At 37.4% G+C, this 15,986-nt stretch overlaps 1 protein-coding gene across 1 annotated transcript; it reads right to left on the reverse strand.

Annotated features, from left to right (window-relative positions):
- Window positions 1-321: 321 nt before the first annotated feature.
- Window positions 322-14,730, reverse strand: LOC139467892 (S-adenosylmethionine synthase-like). Its single transcript, XM_071249436.1, has 8 exons — window positions 14,622-14,730; window positions 12,965-13,165; window positions 11,853-11,968; window positions 11,461-11,604; window positions 10,165-10,383; window positions 7,386-7,568; window positions 6,335-6,468; window positions 322-5,317 (listed from the first exon to the last, which is right to left on the reverse strand). Exons 1-8 carry the CDS (start codon window positions 14,728-14,730, stop codon window positions 5,215-5,217), a joined length of 1,209 nt encoding a protein of 402 aa, XP_071105537.1. The 3' UTR covers window positions 322-5,214.
- Between the last annotated feature and the right edge of the window lie 1,256 nt (window positions 14,731-15,986).

Here is a 15,986-nt window from a genome sequence, read left to right on the forward strand (position 1 = left end):
ATATGTATGTTTTGTGTACAGAAAAAGCGAATATTGAAAGCTCTGAATGGACGGCCCTAAGAGTCCTAAGGATACAAGAGTTATTGCCCGTTGAACGATATCTTCTGAAACATCCGTAAAATATCTAAAATTGTAATTCATTATTTTGGGGAGTAACGCGATTATATCTCAAGATATTGCTAGAATAAAGAACCCAATCAGACAAGTACTACAATCTGACAGCATGAACGGACATTCTGGAGATTCCACTTCCACCAGCAAACCGTATAATTCTAACAATCTATTCCTCTAAAAAATAATAATTAGACATTCATTTTTTAATAACATTTTATTCATAAAATAGATATCCTCAAGGAAACAATAACTACCAAATGGAAAGCACTGGTCTCTACACAAGGCATGTGTTCAAGCATATATCTGCTATTTGCATATTGTTATTTAAAGAACAAATTTACACAACTTACTAAAGTATTACATAACATATTAGTTGAATATTTAGGACATTCTGCATTTTATTTCAGCATCTTTGAAAATGGAAACAGATTAATTTATTGGATACCAATTCATCTTAATGTTCAGAATTCTCATAAATAAGCTAATGAATGAATCTGGATCAGTACTATCTGCCAGATATCTGCACTATAAAATAAATACGATGTACTGATGTAAATGAGTATTTTGTTTTCAATTGAAACGCTCCATGTTCACCAAGACATTGTTGTCACCCAGACCAGGAACTACTCAATACAGACACAGGAACAGTTGGCTACAACCAAACCATTTCTCATCTCTAGGAGAGGTAATTATTGTTATTGTTCACATAAATAACAATCTATTTGAGTCTGAGGGTAACTAGTACTGTGTTTCTTATATTGGGAGCTGAACATAATTTAAAGATTGCATGCAAGTAGCAAGAATATGACATTGAACCATTGCAATGAAAACAAAAATAAACAGAAAACAAAAGTAAACATAAACAACTAAAAAACAAAATGCACAACATCAAAGAAAAACTAAGAACTACGGGACTTAAAACTGCAAGACATCCTACTGGGTGGGGTGCTTTATTCTACTGACATTCCCATGCATGTTGTGTTTCTGTACCATCAGTGACAGACATCTGTGCAGATACTTCAGAAGCGCCAGCATCCTAAAGGTTTTAATAAATAAACATTCACCAGGAAAACATTTATCCAATATAATATACACTGAGACACGTTGAAAACACATATTCGATTTTTTATAATATTTGCAAAATGGTCACAAAAATCAAATTAAGTTGTTCTGGGTATTTAGGCAAGAGTTAATCAAATACAACAATGTCATTGTACGTTTTGAATCTCATTTGATGTGTTTGAAGATGGACATTAGCACAAAAACACCTCCTTTCTGATGTCGAGTTAAAGTTGATTATGTGTTTTTCTGTGTTTCAGTACATATAGGTCATCACGATGTCTCTGCCTCTGTAAATGATGATCAAGCAAAAGTAGACAAGAAATCAGGAAGGTACGACTACAAAAAATGTTGAAAGAAAAGGTATTTCACATCAATGTATACATTCTTGTTGTGCATTCATCTCTGAAAGTAGCACCTCACTCTCTGCAAAGTTACCAGACCACATAAAATGTTCCCAGTCCAGAATTTTCTAATGAACAAAAGCAAGAAAAGGGTAAACATAAAAATAGTACTGTTAAGTGTAAGTTCTTAGAAAATAACAATAAACTGGTGGATTGTCAACTTAGTAACTGTAACCCCTGACTATCAACCTTTCAAAACTGAACGTCTGTCAGTGAAAAAGAATCATGGACGACTGTCGGACAGGCAGTTATTTTAAACACTGTCTTTACCAAAAATATTTTAAATGGAGAGAATATGTTTATTGTGAACACAAGTATAGAAATGGTGACCATGGTTGGTCTGCCCACCATTGTCAAGTTGGGTGATGGTATAAACAGTCATGATGACCTCATGATTCTAATATAAGCACACATTTAAGCCAACTTGGACAGTATGTTGTCAAAGTTCAACAATCATTCTACACAGAATGGCATCAAGGAAACTGAATCCATTCACAAAAATAAAAAGTCAGTGATATCTCCAGGAAATACAAAAATGCTTTATAAACTAAACAATATCATATTCACAAAACAAAAATAGTGTATATCTTTCGAAGCTCAAAAAGTATTGTTCTGGGGCTCAAGATTCACATCCTTAACTGACAAAACCTTTTTGTCTCATTAAGACACAATAACAAACAAAGTACATACTTTGCTAGGTGAAGACTAACCAGTAGCCTGCTCTCTTTTTTTATCCAACAATATTCCTCTTCTCATAATCTCAACATCAAAAAAATGATTAGCATCAAATAAATAAGTAAATATCTTTTATGAATGCAAATGAAACTTCAGTCAAAAGCCATGATAAAAACTTTAAAGATGATGTGATGTGTTGTGAGTGAATTGTTTCTGTACCCCGCCATCAAGGCTTGAACAAGACTTAATTCCTTTGGACATTCATCACCACTCGCCCCTTTCCGTAACCTGCAAGAAGACTTGTTCCCCTATCAATGAATGTTATGTGCTAAAATACAACAAACCAATCACAAAGCATGTATGACTTCAAGTGCTTCAGGCCAAGAATCCCTCTGGAATCATTTTTTATTGCATACGTCTTGCATAAAAAATATACCCAACATACAGCTAAATGTGTTCAAACATGCTGTATAATACCACAAGTCCTGATGTGTTTTAAATAGTATCTGGACAAAATATATATGGGGAAAATATACCAGAGTCATTACGCAACGAGTTGACAATTCTTTTAGCTATGCTCGTTTGCACTAGATGGTGCCAAGTTGCAAAAAATGGCCATGAGAGGGGCATGATTCGCTATTCAGCTTGTCCCAGAATAACACGAGTTGGTCACGAATGTCCAGTGGAGTGACAACCATGCTCACGCTAATACCTTAACACTCTGATAGATAACTCAGCCTCATAACTTATGTAACGATAGTTCATAAGACTTACGATAGATAAGTAGTGTAATGATTCTGTAGTTCATGAGATCTACGATAGGCAACTAAAGTACTGATAGTCCATTAGACACACGGTAGATAACTAGTGTAATGGCAAGTTTTTTAGACTTACGATAGATGACTTGTACGATAGACAACTAAAGTACTGATCGTCCATTAGACACACTGTAGATAACTAGTGTAATGACAAGTTCTTTAGACTTACGATAGATGACTTGTACGATAGACAACGAGAGGACTGATAGTCCATTAGACACACGGCAGATAACTAGTGTAATGACAAGTTCTTTAGACTTATGATAGATGACTTGTAGGATAGACAACGAGAGGACTGATAGTCCATTAGACACACGGCAGATAACTAGTGTATTTACAAGTTTTTTAGACTTACGATAGATGACTTGTACGATAGACAACTAAAGTACTGATAGTCCATTAGAAACACGGCAGATAACTAGTGTAATGACAAGTTCTTTAGACTTACGATAGATGACTTGTACGATAGACAACTAAAGTACTGATAGTCCATTAGAAACACGGCAGATAACTAGTGTAATGACAAGTTCTTTAGACTTACGATAGATGACTTGTACGATAGACAACTAAAGTACTGACAGTCCATTAGACACACGGCAGATAACTAGTGTAATGACAAGTTCTTTAGACTTACGATAGATGACTTGTACGATAGACAACGAGAGGACTGATAGTCCATTAGACACACGGCAGATAACTAGTGTAATGACAAGTTCTTTAGACTTACGATAGATGACTTGTACGATAGACAACGAGAGGACTGATAGTCCATTAGACACACGGCAGATAACTAGTGTAATGACAAGTTCTTTAGACTTACGATAGATGACTTGTAGGATAGACGAGAGGACTGATAGTCCATAAGACACACGGTAGATAGACTTAGACTTAGACTTACGATAGATGTCTGTCTTGCTTATCAAAGACAGTTTGATCAATTCCAGCATATGTAGTATATTTGGACATGATTCTGTAAAGAGCAAATTAACCAGTAGGATATGATGGTGTTGATAAACAAAGATTGTATGTGCTGATTCACAGAATCAAGACTACATATATTTTTCGGAATAAGATTGATCCAACCTAGAGACTCAATTGATTTGGATGTGCATATAAATCCTCACATTTTCTACGGCAATGCAACAAGGAGACAGAAAAGTGATGACAAGGTGGTTTTAATACAACCTAGGACGTTACCCTGGTTATGCTTCGGTCCTATACTGAGATCGGTACACGATGAGTTACACAAACATACAGACAGAACAACACTGCTCAGAGTGGGAATAACCAGGGTATAACTTCGTCTCAACATACAATTTGGGGAATTTGAAATTGCTCTCAAATCAGCTGTATATAGTAACCAACAGCACTATGGGATTCAGATATGGGATTCACATGTGGGATTCAGATATGGGATTCAGAAGTGGGATTCAGATATGGGATACATATGTGGGACCCATATAATTGACCAAGACTGCCATGTCAAATATCGACATAATGGTCAGAAAATAAAAGGACTGTCAACCTAAACATTGTGTACGACTGAAACAGAAACAAAACAGACATATCGTGTATTATTGCCTGTTCAAAACTCATCTGAAAATACAGCCAATCCTAGTTGAACATTTCAAATTTCATACACAAAAATAAAAAAAATTGAATAAAGATCTATTTTCAGAAAATTCACCTTAGATCTCAACCAAGCAAAGTTTTTATTTATTATCTTAAACATGCCTTCTGTCTCTTGCCATACGAACCAGGAGAATCGGTGAGACACAGAAATATATTTGACCTATCCTTGCAGGGAAATATCTTGTGACGTCAACCATTATATTGGCATGATATGATTATGTTCCGGGATATATACAGGCCCGTACACATAATAAGTAATTGAAGAAAAAAAGAGAGATAATATTCTATCAAAATCAGAGATTCTCTTTACCTCAATTGTAAAGTCAATAAGAAAATAAACAGGACTGAACACATAATATACTACCCCTAAACAGAAATAAAACACCATCAAAATTATCTTTTTCTGAATTGTAAAGTCATTAAGAAAAACTAAACTGTTCCAAGATATGTCTGTGATATGATATGAATACAGCAATCAATATATATTGTAAGCCCGCCTGCAGCACACGACATTAAGACTGGATAGGCTTCGGATCCTCCCAGGGAAACTCGGAACGTCCGAAGTGGCCATAGCTGGCAGTCTTCTGGTAGATAGGTCGACGGAGATTCAGTTCACTGAAAAGGTAACACAAGAGATGTACACAGTGTGTTCTGTAGCCTGTAGATGCAGTCGAGTAGGATTAGTGCAGGTTTTCAAATTGGTATTAATAATTCCAGTAGGGGACTGGTCATAGGGGTTGGTTGGTAAGGCTGGCTGAAAAGGTCGATAATCAGAATTATTGTCGATGGGAAGAAATATTAATGATTATCGTATGAAACTGTTATCGATAATAACTCACATTATCTATTGTGATTATTTACCGAAACAGACTTATCATTGTCAATAATGTAAATTGTCAAAGACAGAAAGCAACTGTTTTTGTTAGATGACACCATCTATTGTCTAACATCTCAGAAAATATTGAGTGACAACGTTCACACAAGTGACAACGTTCACTGACCTAGTCTCTCTTTTTCATAAATGTACACATTTGTTCTACCTTCTCTTACTAGGAAAAAATATGGTAAAATAGAAGAAGTTATAATCAACAAAGGATAACAGACAACATGTTCCAAAAAGAATTACCCTTGAATGTCCCTAGATAAGGCTATAGAGTACATGTGTACTCCACTTGGAAAAGATAGTCCTTAATGTCTTTGAACCCATGTTGACAACTTGAAAATTCCAGTCCTAAACTCCTTGTTGCTGCTGCCTTAACCGTACCTTATCCCCTGGACTGGCCTCTGTGCTCCAGTGATTAAATCATTATGATGACCTCATGCTATTGTTGCTGCAAATACTTCTGAGCCAGGAATTCGCTGGCCATCCTAAACGTGGATTTTAACAAGTAAAACTAACGCAAATATAGTTCATATTTCCAAATTACAGAAAAAATATATATCCACCATAACATGGAGTGGGAAAAATCCTGAGAATCTGTTGATGGATGCTGGGGTTCATTGATTCTACTACCAGAACAAACAGATTCTAATGATGTCTCCATTACCTAATATGGTAGCTGTATCAGAATGGATGAGAGAAACAAGTGGTCAAGAGTTCGAGCAACGATCCAGTGAAATCATGTCACTTACTTAATAATATTTCCAGGTCGCAGGTCAAAGTTTTTCTTGACAATGTCACACAACTCATTCATGTTTTTGGAAGATGTGCCGTAGTCAAACACAGTCACCGATACTGGTTCCGCCACACCGATGGCGTAGGACACCTGAAACACACATATTCTACATCTACACATCATAGTACAACACATACAGCAAAGCATCGAGGATACAGGATGGAATGTTTCATAATGCCACAGTCAGCACTTCTCCAGCACTATGACAATGGTCAGGCATGAAAGACACACAATCAGCCAGGTCATACACGGTACAGAATTTATGACCACATGTAACCACTCTTACAAGCATGATATGATGGGGGTCTATTCTCACATTGAAACCTCACAGCTGCTGCTATGAAGCATCTCCCCGAGGCAAGGGAGGTAACTGACTGTAAAAATGTCCACCCTGGTATGAAGTTGGTTGGTTGGTTTGTTGTTTTAATGTCACACTCAGCAATATTCCAGCTATATTACGGCGGTCTGTAAATAATCTAGTCTGGACCAGACAATCCAGTGACTGACATCAAGAACATCGAATCGGATTGATGATATGCATCAACCAAGTCAGCGAGCCTGACCACCCAATCCCGTTAGTCGCTTTTTACGACAAGCCTAGTCGCCTTTTATGTCAAGCATGGCCCTGGTATGAAGAGGTTATTGTATCACTAAGTGGATATAACATAAATATATGGATATAACATAAATGTATGGATGAAACATAAATATATGGATGGTGAGATCTAACACTAAACAAAGTGAGTGAGTGAGTGAGTGAGTGATTTGGGTTAACCCCTAAAATGAACAGTATTCCAGTATCATGACGTGTCTCCTTAATGTCGGAGGAAAGCCAGAAGTAATGCAAGTCTTAGACATGTTAGATGTTTACCACTTTGGTGAAACCCATGAGCACATGTATGGTGCTGACAAACCTAGAACATTATTGGTATGATTGGGGTGAACTATAGACAGAACTATAGACATGAAAGAGGCACAAGCCTACAACTGGCTGTAACCAGACTGACCTGGACAAGAACTCGCTTGCAGAGTCCAGCCTTGACGAGTGACAGTGCCACCCAGCGAGCAGCGTACGAACCACAACGGTCAATTTTGGTTGGATCCTTTCCAGAGAGTGACCCCCCACCATGAGCTCCCCATCCTCCATAAGTGTCCACAATGATCTTCCTGCCGGTGAGTCCTGCATCACCCTGAAGCAAGGAAACAATCTGTGAGTCAGTGGGGTTGGCATAACGCTGCTTTGAACAATACCACAGTTCTATCACAGTGATGAGGAAAGAATACCTGACGTGATTAGAGGTGTAATGATAGGGTGGGGTCGCGAAACAATATGTTTCCCGATACAATGGGTGCAATACAATTCATATCCCGATACAGCACTTTTATTTGATAAGTTGATCTTCTTTCTTTTTTTGCAGATGAATCACAACCCTGAATCAATTGTTTTTAATTTTCAGGGATCAAGAAATGGAATTGTAGGACAGAAACATAGTTGAGGGCACTGTGAATATTCTTCTATTTAAAGCCAACCAAGAACTACAAGAGAAGTAGCTTAAGCTCATTTGTATTACAATGCAGTGACGACACTTTGTAGCTGCCTGCCTATTTTCAAGTGGCCACTAAGAACTTAAGTGATCTCGAAATTTGGTATCTCTTCTGTGTAACATGTTAAATACCAGTTGTATATTTCTAACTCATGTCAATGAACTTATTACCTGTTTGGCTGGTTATTTGATTTGTGCTATATAAACATGATAAGGGATATCCTGAACAGGAGAATTGGTCTAATACAACCAATATTATCAAATTTATCAGATTGTTTGCGTGTCGTTTAACGCCGCACTCAACAATATTGATGACATGAATCCATCAAGTCAGTGAGCCTTACCACCCGATCCGGTAAGTCGCCTCTTACGAAAAGCATAGTTGCCTTTTACAGCAAGAATGGGTTGCTGAAGACATATTCTACCCCGGATCTTAACGTGTCAAAAATTTATCAGAAGCTGATCTATGACTAGGGCCATGTTTCCCAAAGCAGTCTTTGCATCACAGATACCTCAACTCCCATATTTCAACATGCATTTACGATGGTTGTAGTGCTAAAGTTGTCTTTTTGAAAGAAGCCCAGCAGCAGACCTTGCTATCTCTGACTGACTTTGCTGGTTGGTGACCTGTGTTGTTCAGGGCACCGTTTCACCATCAAATGTGGTCAAGACTCACTCATACTTGTAGGACCAGTCTGAGTCACTGTCAAGTGACTTTAGACCAACATATTGACCACTTTGGCTAGTTTTCAAACTTGACCATTTTTTGTTTTACAGGAGGCCAAACTGGTGTGACTGTTGACAGAGGCTGCACCATTGTATTAGCTCAACAGGTCTGCAACCAGTTGCAGGGATCCAGATAATGTTTTAAGCCATTCAGCATGTTGAGTAATTATTCACATGTTATCATTCACATTGGTTATTTCATAGTTTTCTTTGGGTATTCAATATTCTTTTACTCCCTTGGATAAAGTTTATTATTCAAGTTTATAATTCCACTAAAAATACTGTTTCAGATAATTTGTAATTTTGATCTGTTCAGGTAATACCTCCATGTGTACCATGCCACATAAACACACAACACTGACAGAGCTCCAGATAAGCCGCGTATCTGCGTAAAATACGCATCAGAAATGCAGAAATACGCAGTAAAATAAAATCCAAGCGTATCAAATACGCAACGAACATTACAGATACGCTACAAAAATAAAACCTGTGCGTATCATCAAAATATTGTGAAGTAATCCTGCATATACGATTAGCAAATCAGCAACTTATTTTGAAATTATAAACTGGCATTCCGTCAACCTTGCCAAACTCCACGATGACAGTTACATCATGATCATTTGCCATCACTTTCTTGTGGAAGTATCGTGGTTTTTTTTTAGTCTTATAAAGCTCTCGAACCCACACGAAACCAGTTTGCAGGGACTAGATGTATAGTGTTTTTAAATATTTAACTTAAATACCCACATGTGTAAAAACTAGTGGGTAACAGAAATGTGAATACCTAGATAGAATTACTGATACCCAATGATTTTAAAATGCATGGGTAAAATACCCACAACACCAAAAGCTTATCTGGCGCCCTGGCTAAGATTCTCAGTAACTGTAAGCAGCTTTGTGCATCATTCATTGGAGTGGAGGTCATGTATACATGTTGTCAGCATTAGACCAGTAAATATAAGATAGCTACGCAATAAATCGCAAAGAACAATGTAGAATAAAGCATGGTTTATTTCATGAAAAAACATTGTTCTATCATGACATCATTTCTGGAGATTTGAACATGTGCTCGCAACTTGATGACATCTTAATTTGAAAGACGTTATTTTTGAGAGGGAAGTGTCTTTTGAGTTGTTCCCCATTGATGTAGCTGGGCAACATAGATAAACACAATGGCCGAAGGATCGCTCGGATGGTTTATTCTCCCTGCAGTGTTTTAACATACGATAAACCACTCCAACGCGTCATTTGTTTTTTAAACAAAGACTGATACAGGTACACAAGCTACATTAGGTTTTGTACAGTTTAGTTCCAATGTTTGGTTTGGGAAATTTTTTATGCGCATTGTACGCAAACAACTCAAAATTAACTGGATTAATGACTTATTTTGTGTATTTTACGAAAATACTCAGTTTATGTGGTGCTCTGAGCTAACAGAGAGAGACCTTGAACTTGCTGGACCAACTGCATGGAGTCCACGGAACCTATTGGATCAGTACAAGGAATCTGGACGTACCTGAGGTCCCCCAATGATGAACCTCCCAGACGGCTGGAGGTGAAAGATGGTCCTGTCGTCCAGATACTCCTCAGGAATGACCGATCGGATGACCTTGCTCATGAGGTCATCACGAAGCTTCTCCATGGTGACGTGATCATCATGCTGGATAGAGATGACCACTGTGTGGACGCGGATGGGGATGGTGGCGCCACCTTCCACTCGGTACTCCACAGTTACCTGTACACAGGGGCAAAGTACTGTACTTGGGAAATACCTGTGGTTATGTTTGGAATTGACTTGGAACCAAAAATGTGTTTCATTAATGTCTATTATACAAGTATCCATAATAAAATCTGTGAAGAAAGAGACCATATGATACAGTGTTCCCTCTCTATTGCACTCTTCAACATAGCACTAACTCGCTTAAAGCGCAAGGCAAAGCATTGCTCCCAAAAGTTTTCCAGTCATGCCAATGTCACAATGTTTTCCCCATCTCAAAAGACCTTATCAGCTGATCACTGCGATCCCATAACACCGGAAATACCAGTCAACAAATCCGAAATGAAGTATGCAGTTAATCCCATTATTATACTAACTGGTTATAAAAAGGTGTTCATTCTTTATCTGGACAAATGTTTGTAATATATTTAATTAATTTTATTCAAAATTTCATTCAATAATTCTTTACCATAAGAACACGGTTGGTGTGTCATCATGGTTGATCATCTGTACATTTGGTCACTTAACATGCATTATACTCCATAAAAGGCAAAATCAGATTGTAATGTTGCAATCAAATAAACCACAAATAAAATATTGATTAGTTTATATTAAAACTGTCATTTGTCATGGAATATATGCTGAATGAAAATTTACTTTTTCATAAGTGAACTTCACACCAATTTGAAATTCTTCACCGGACAAAGGCTTATAAAAATAAGTCATCACCCAACTCTGACAGGTGTTTCCTAGATACCTGCAGTAAAGGCTACACACAGAGGCCCAGTGCCTCCCACAGCCTGTGGGAAAGTCCCCAGACCCAGGGCAGAGATTGTCCCAGGGTAGTGCTGGAACCTTCAGTATATCCCTGTACACAGCTGTGAAGCCTTTGGCTGAGCTGGGGAGGGTGAGGGCTTGTCACATGACAAGACATGCAGGTAGCAAGACAAGTGCTTGCCAACACAATGGGGCTTAGTCCAAGGAAACACCTGTTTTGGTGTTTATAAACTGCTTTGTGTTTTTTAATTCAAATCTTGCCCAACAAAACATGATCAACATAGCGTTTCCAATCTAGCTATAAAATGTCAAGTATACCTGTGTTTTGGAATCAGGTCTTGCCCATGAAAGCTGACCATTTCTGCGGAGTTCAGCCATTTTGGAATTTAGTTGATGTGACAGTATCACTGTAAGTGGCATGCACTCATCAGTTTCATTTGTGGCGTAGCCGAACATCAGTGCCTGGAAACAGGATCATCCAACAGTTTCATACAGTCAACAACCTTCTCAAAGACATGTAGAACATTTCTCTGGACCAGACAAACCAACCTGCGAAGATAGGGTTAGAATCGAATCTTAGAATCTTAAGCAATATTCCAGCAATATCACGGTGGGGGACACCAGAAAATGGACTTCCTTCCATTGGGGAGAAGAGGAGAGGAGACGATGGTCCTAAGCTAATACAAAGATGTGACGAGTCTTGAACTTACAGTATCAGTTGATGGGGCATTGATATCCATGGAATTGTACATCCCATTTTGTACATCTGTGGAAGGTACATGATCCTCTACAGCTAGCAGGACATTGCATGTGCTGTAGTCAAACCCTGCAACAAAGCGCAGTACAAGTTTGTGCTTTGCTGATTGAGCATGTTGAGTGACAGCAGCCTAAATCTACTGACCGTCTAAAAGGTCCTTGTCATAATACAATGGCATCCACATGATCAGTGCCTCGTATATTCATATCTGACATTGTCATTTTCATTAAACTAAACAGCTACTTCATAACAAAACATATATTCACAGAGAAAGTAAACACATCAAACTGCTATCTGATCAAAAGCATAGTACGATCTTGACCACTGCAAACATCCAACTATATCAATGGTGTCCATGGCAACAAATTCAGATATCTTTGTCATGTTAATAATTCAAGAACATCATTTTCGTAAGTGATTGCCCTTTTTATCTTTCCCATCTACCACGCCCTTTGACCAGGATTTTTCACAAAAAAACCTTTTAACCAAGAAATAAAAAATGCCTTGCCTACTCAAGCGTTATCATTATGGTACTTGGTCATGTTTAGGTGACACCAATATGAAATAGTGACTCTAATCTATATGTTTGCATTTAACCCATAACCAATAACAATTACCATATTCCTAATAAGCGCCTACTGCGATATTTGATAACATATTGGCTGGTGAACAATCCCAATTAGCACCCCTTCCGATTGATTAATGTACACAAGCCTTATTTACTCATGTATAATATGCACTCGGGTGTTAAATGCACCCTTAATTATATGCAATTATATTCTGATGTGTATAATACGCACAGACTTTTCTTTTGTGTCATTTCAGGCTGTCAGCATAAACCATGAAATTCAACTCTTTCACCAAAATTATATTCTAATAAGAGCCCCCTATTTCTAATTTTGAGAGCGCCCTAGGCGCTTATTACATTGAATACGGTATGTAAATCTTACTGTCCTATACCATGTATACAGCTCAAAAGACAAAAAACTATTATTGCATCATAATTAAACATTCATAGCAAGAAAAGGAGAAAAATGATGCACTATAATTGTTGCGTGTACCTACCCTTAGTTGAAGTGTCGTAGCCTATGTGTTGGACAGTATCCCTGATGACTTGCTGGTAGTTAGTTTCTGCCTTGGACACAATGTCTCCACACACAAACACCATGCCCGTCTTGGCGGCAGTTTGACAGGACACCCGGGAGAACGGGTCCTCGGCCAGATGAGCATCCAGGACAGCATCACTGATCAGGTCACAGATCTTGTCTGAAATGTCACAGTTGTAAAGTTGGGACTGATGTAAAGGGGCCTAGTCTTTGACCAACTGCCCACTTTCTCAGCATCATCAGGGGCGGTCGGGTAGCCTAGTAGTTATAGCGTTTGCTTGTCAAGCCGAAGACCCGGGTTCGATTCCCGCCATGGGTACAATGTGTGAAACCCATTTCTGGTGTCCCCCACCGTGATATCGCTGGAATATTGCTAAATGCGGCGTAAAACCATATGCACTCACTCAGCATCATCAGAAGATAATCATTCACAACTAGATATCAGTAGTAGGATGCACCAATGCATCAGTAGATCACATTTTTTTCACTTCTCGGTACAAGTATCGATCACAGTCGCACACTCAGTAAAAATTATCGACTCTTACATTAAATGTTTGCTTTGATAACTGTTACACCAAACAGTAAATAGTAGTAAAATTTAGTAGTGAAAATGTTTTAAGAACTTGTCAAAAACATATTTTTCTGGTAATTTTCAAAAACGTTTTTTCGACATTTTAATAACTAGTCATGAAAAATAATTAAATGTGAGAGAATGCGTCTTTCACCATAGGTCTATATTTATTCACTTCTCAGCGGTCTCTCTCACGCCCCCGCAAAATATGTGCGACTAAATGTAATTGCCTGTGACACTGTCTGTGATCAGCAACAAACAAATCATGTGAAGTTTTGTATTACTCATATCTGCTCTATATTCTTTAGACATTTAGTCTACAGATTAAGCTGTAACTGTTGTAAAAATGTACTGCATTACCAATCCACAGCATTATGAAAACGGAGTGTGCTAGCTGGGGAACTTGTCTTCAACTATAGGCTGTCGTAATCGGTACTCACATGGCGATAACATTTCATGAAAATATGTTCTGGCACAACATTTCTGCAATGTCTTGAAAACATTGCAATAACATGTTATGAAACAATATGGCCTATGTTACAACATGATGTTCTTGAAAAACATCTCATAAATATTTAAATAACTTTTTGAAAAATTATAAAACATTTATACCTTATTCGGATTATTTCAATATGGGTACACAATGTATTTGAAACCCGATGATAACATTACATTAAACATGTTCTGGCAACACATTTCTGCAACGTGTTGAAAACATTGTATTAACATGTTATGAAAAAAATTCGCATATGTTACAGCATGATGTTCTTGAATAACATTTTGAAAACATTTCAATAACATTTTGAAGTTGTAAAACATTTCCAAAACGTTAATAAAATGTTTTGACGAAAATGATTTTGAAAAAACTACAATGAAACCTTTTGAAAATGTTATGCGTAATCTATGCACAGAAACCGAGGACCTTGATGGCATTGTTCATGCGTACACAAAAACTTGAATACGTCTATACTATAACGGTCTGTTTCTATGGATTATTGGATTTGCGGTCTACACAAAGCGATATTAAATGCAAAGGTTATGTTACCTGGATGCCCCTCTCCAACTGATTCTGAAGTAAATAAAAACGTCTCTTCAGAATTTCGTTCAACACCAACAACTACATCCGACTTGGACGCCGCCATTTTTGACGTCATGTGACTTCAAACGAATGTTACAAAAGATTGAACAAATGTAAAACGAACAGACGGTAACTAGGTATTGATTACTATTATATTACAAATAGCAGCGGTTAAGAAACATACACAAATTTATTTCATAAGAAAGGATTGCTTATCAAGACACACACACACACACAGAGCAGATCCATGACTATAGTTTATGCTCCAGTGATTTTTCTGGTCTTGGCTACAACTAAGCAAACAAAAAGCAAAAAAGTAATAAAAATTGAAACAACATTCAAAAATCTAACTGAAAAGTAAATAATCGGTAGTTCATGCAATTTTCATGTTTCTTAGACCCTCAACGTGTTTAGACGAAAAACACCAAATGTGTATTCTATTTAGGATTTAAATACATTCCTAAACATGTCTTGTATATGTCTACATTCTAATATACTGTGAAGTCACTGTAGACTTAAATTACTATATAACCTCACAGAGCTGTCACAAGGTAATACAATAATAATAAACCCGACAGCTCTTGTCGCTTGCAGTCAAACTATTATAGTTTCCATGAAACCCCTGCAGCTGACAGTATGACAATATGAATTATACAGATATAATAATTTGTACATCAAACACTCAACCTGGACATGTACAATATACCACTGTAAGTTGTCTTGTCACTTAGGGGATTCCCCGGCCGACACTCCGTGAGTGGTTTACATCACCAGCTTTCATTTCTAAGTTCTTAAGTTTAGGAATATGATGGTGACGAAAATATGTGTCCAAATTTGAAATTTTTTTTTTTTTTAAAATATGTATTTATTTTTTAACACACGTCAGTAGTTCTCTGTAGCCCAGTCGTAATCTGTGTATTCCCTGATTCTTCGTGTGCGCTCAAGAGGACACAAAAACATAGGTTTTGAATGACGCGAAGCAAACTTCTTTGGGATGCCATGCGGCCGAACATTGTTCCCCTTTGAAGTACTTTATATATTGTTGGGAAAAAAAGACTAAAAAACAAAACCTGACAAGGTATTTATCTTGATATCACTGAGGAATGTCCATGTACAGTCATGTGTAAGCCCTTTCACAACCTCATTATTTATTTATTTATTTATTTATTTATATTGGGTGTATTTTTCGCAGGATAACAAACACAAATTGTATACAATAGCAAAATTTCATTACAAATAAGCTTTTTACAAGAACAGTAGTACGTGCATGATTACCAAATGTTATGCAGATGATGAGCAACATGCAGTGATCCCGTGTATATGAGTGTATAC

This window comes from Haliotis cracherodii, unplaced genomic scaffold (assembly GCF_022045235.1).
Source record: "Haliotis cracherodii isolate W230 unplaced genomic scaffold, xgHalCrac1.p SCAF_2, whole genome shotgun sequence".
NCBI classification, from domain to species: domain Eukaryota; kingdom Metazoa; phylum Mollusca; class Gastropoda; order Lepetellida; family Haliotidae; genus Haliotis; species Haliotis cracherodii.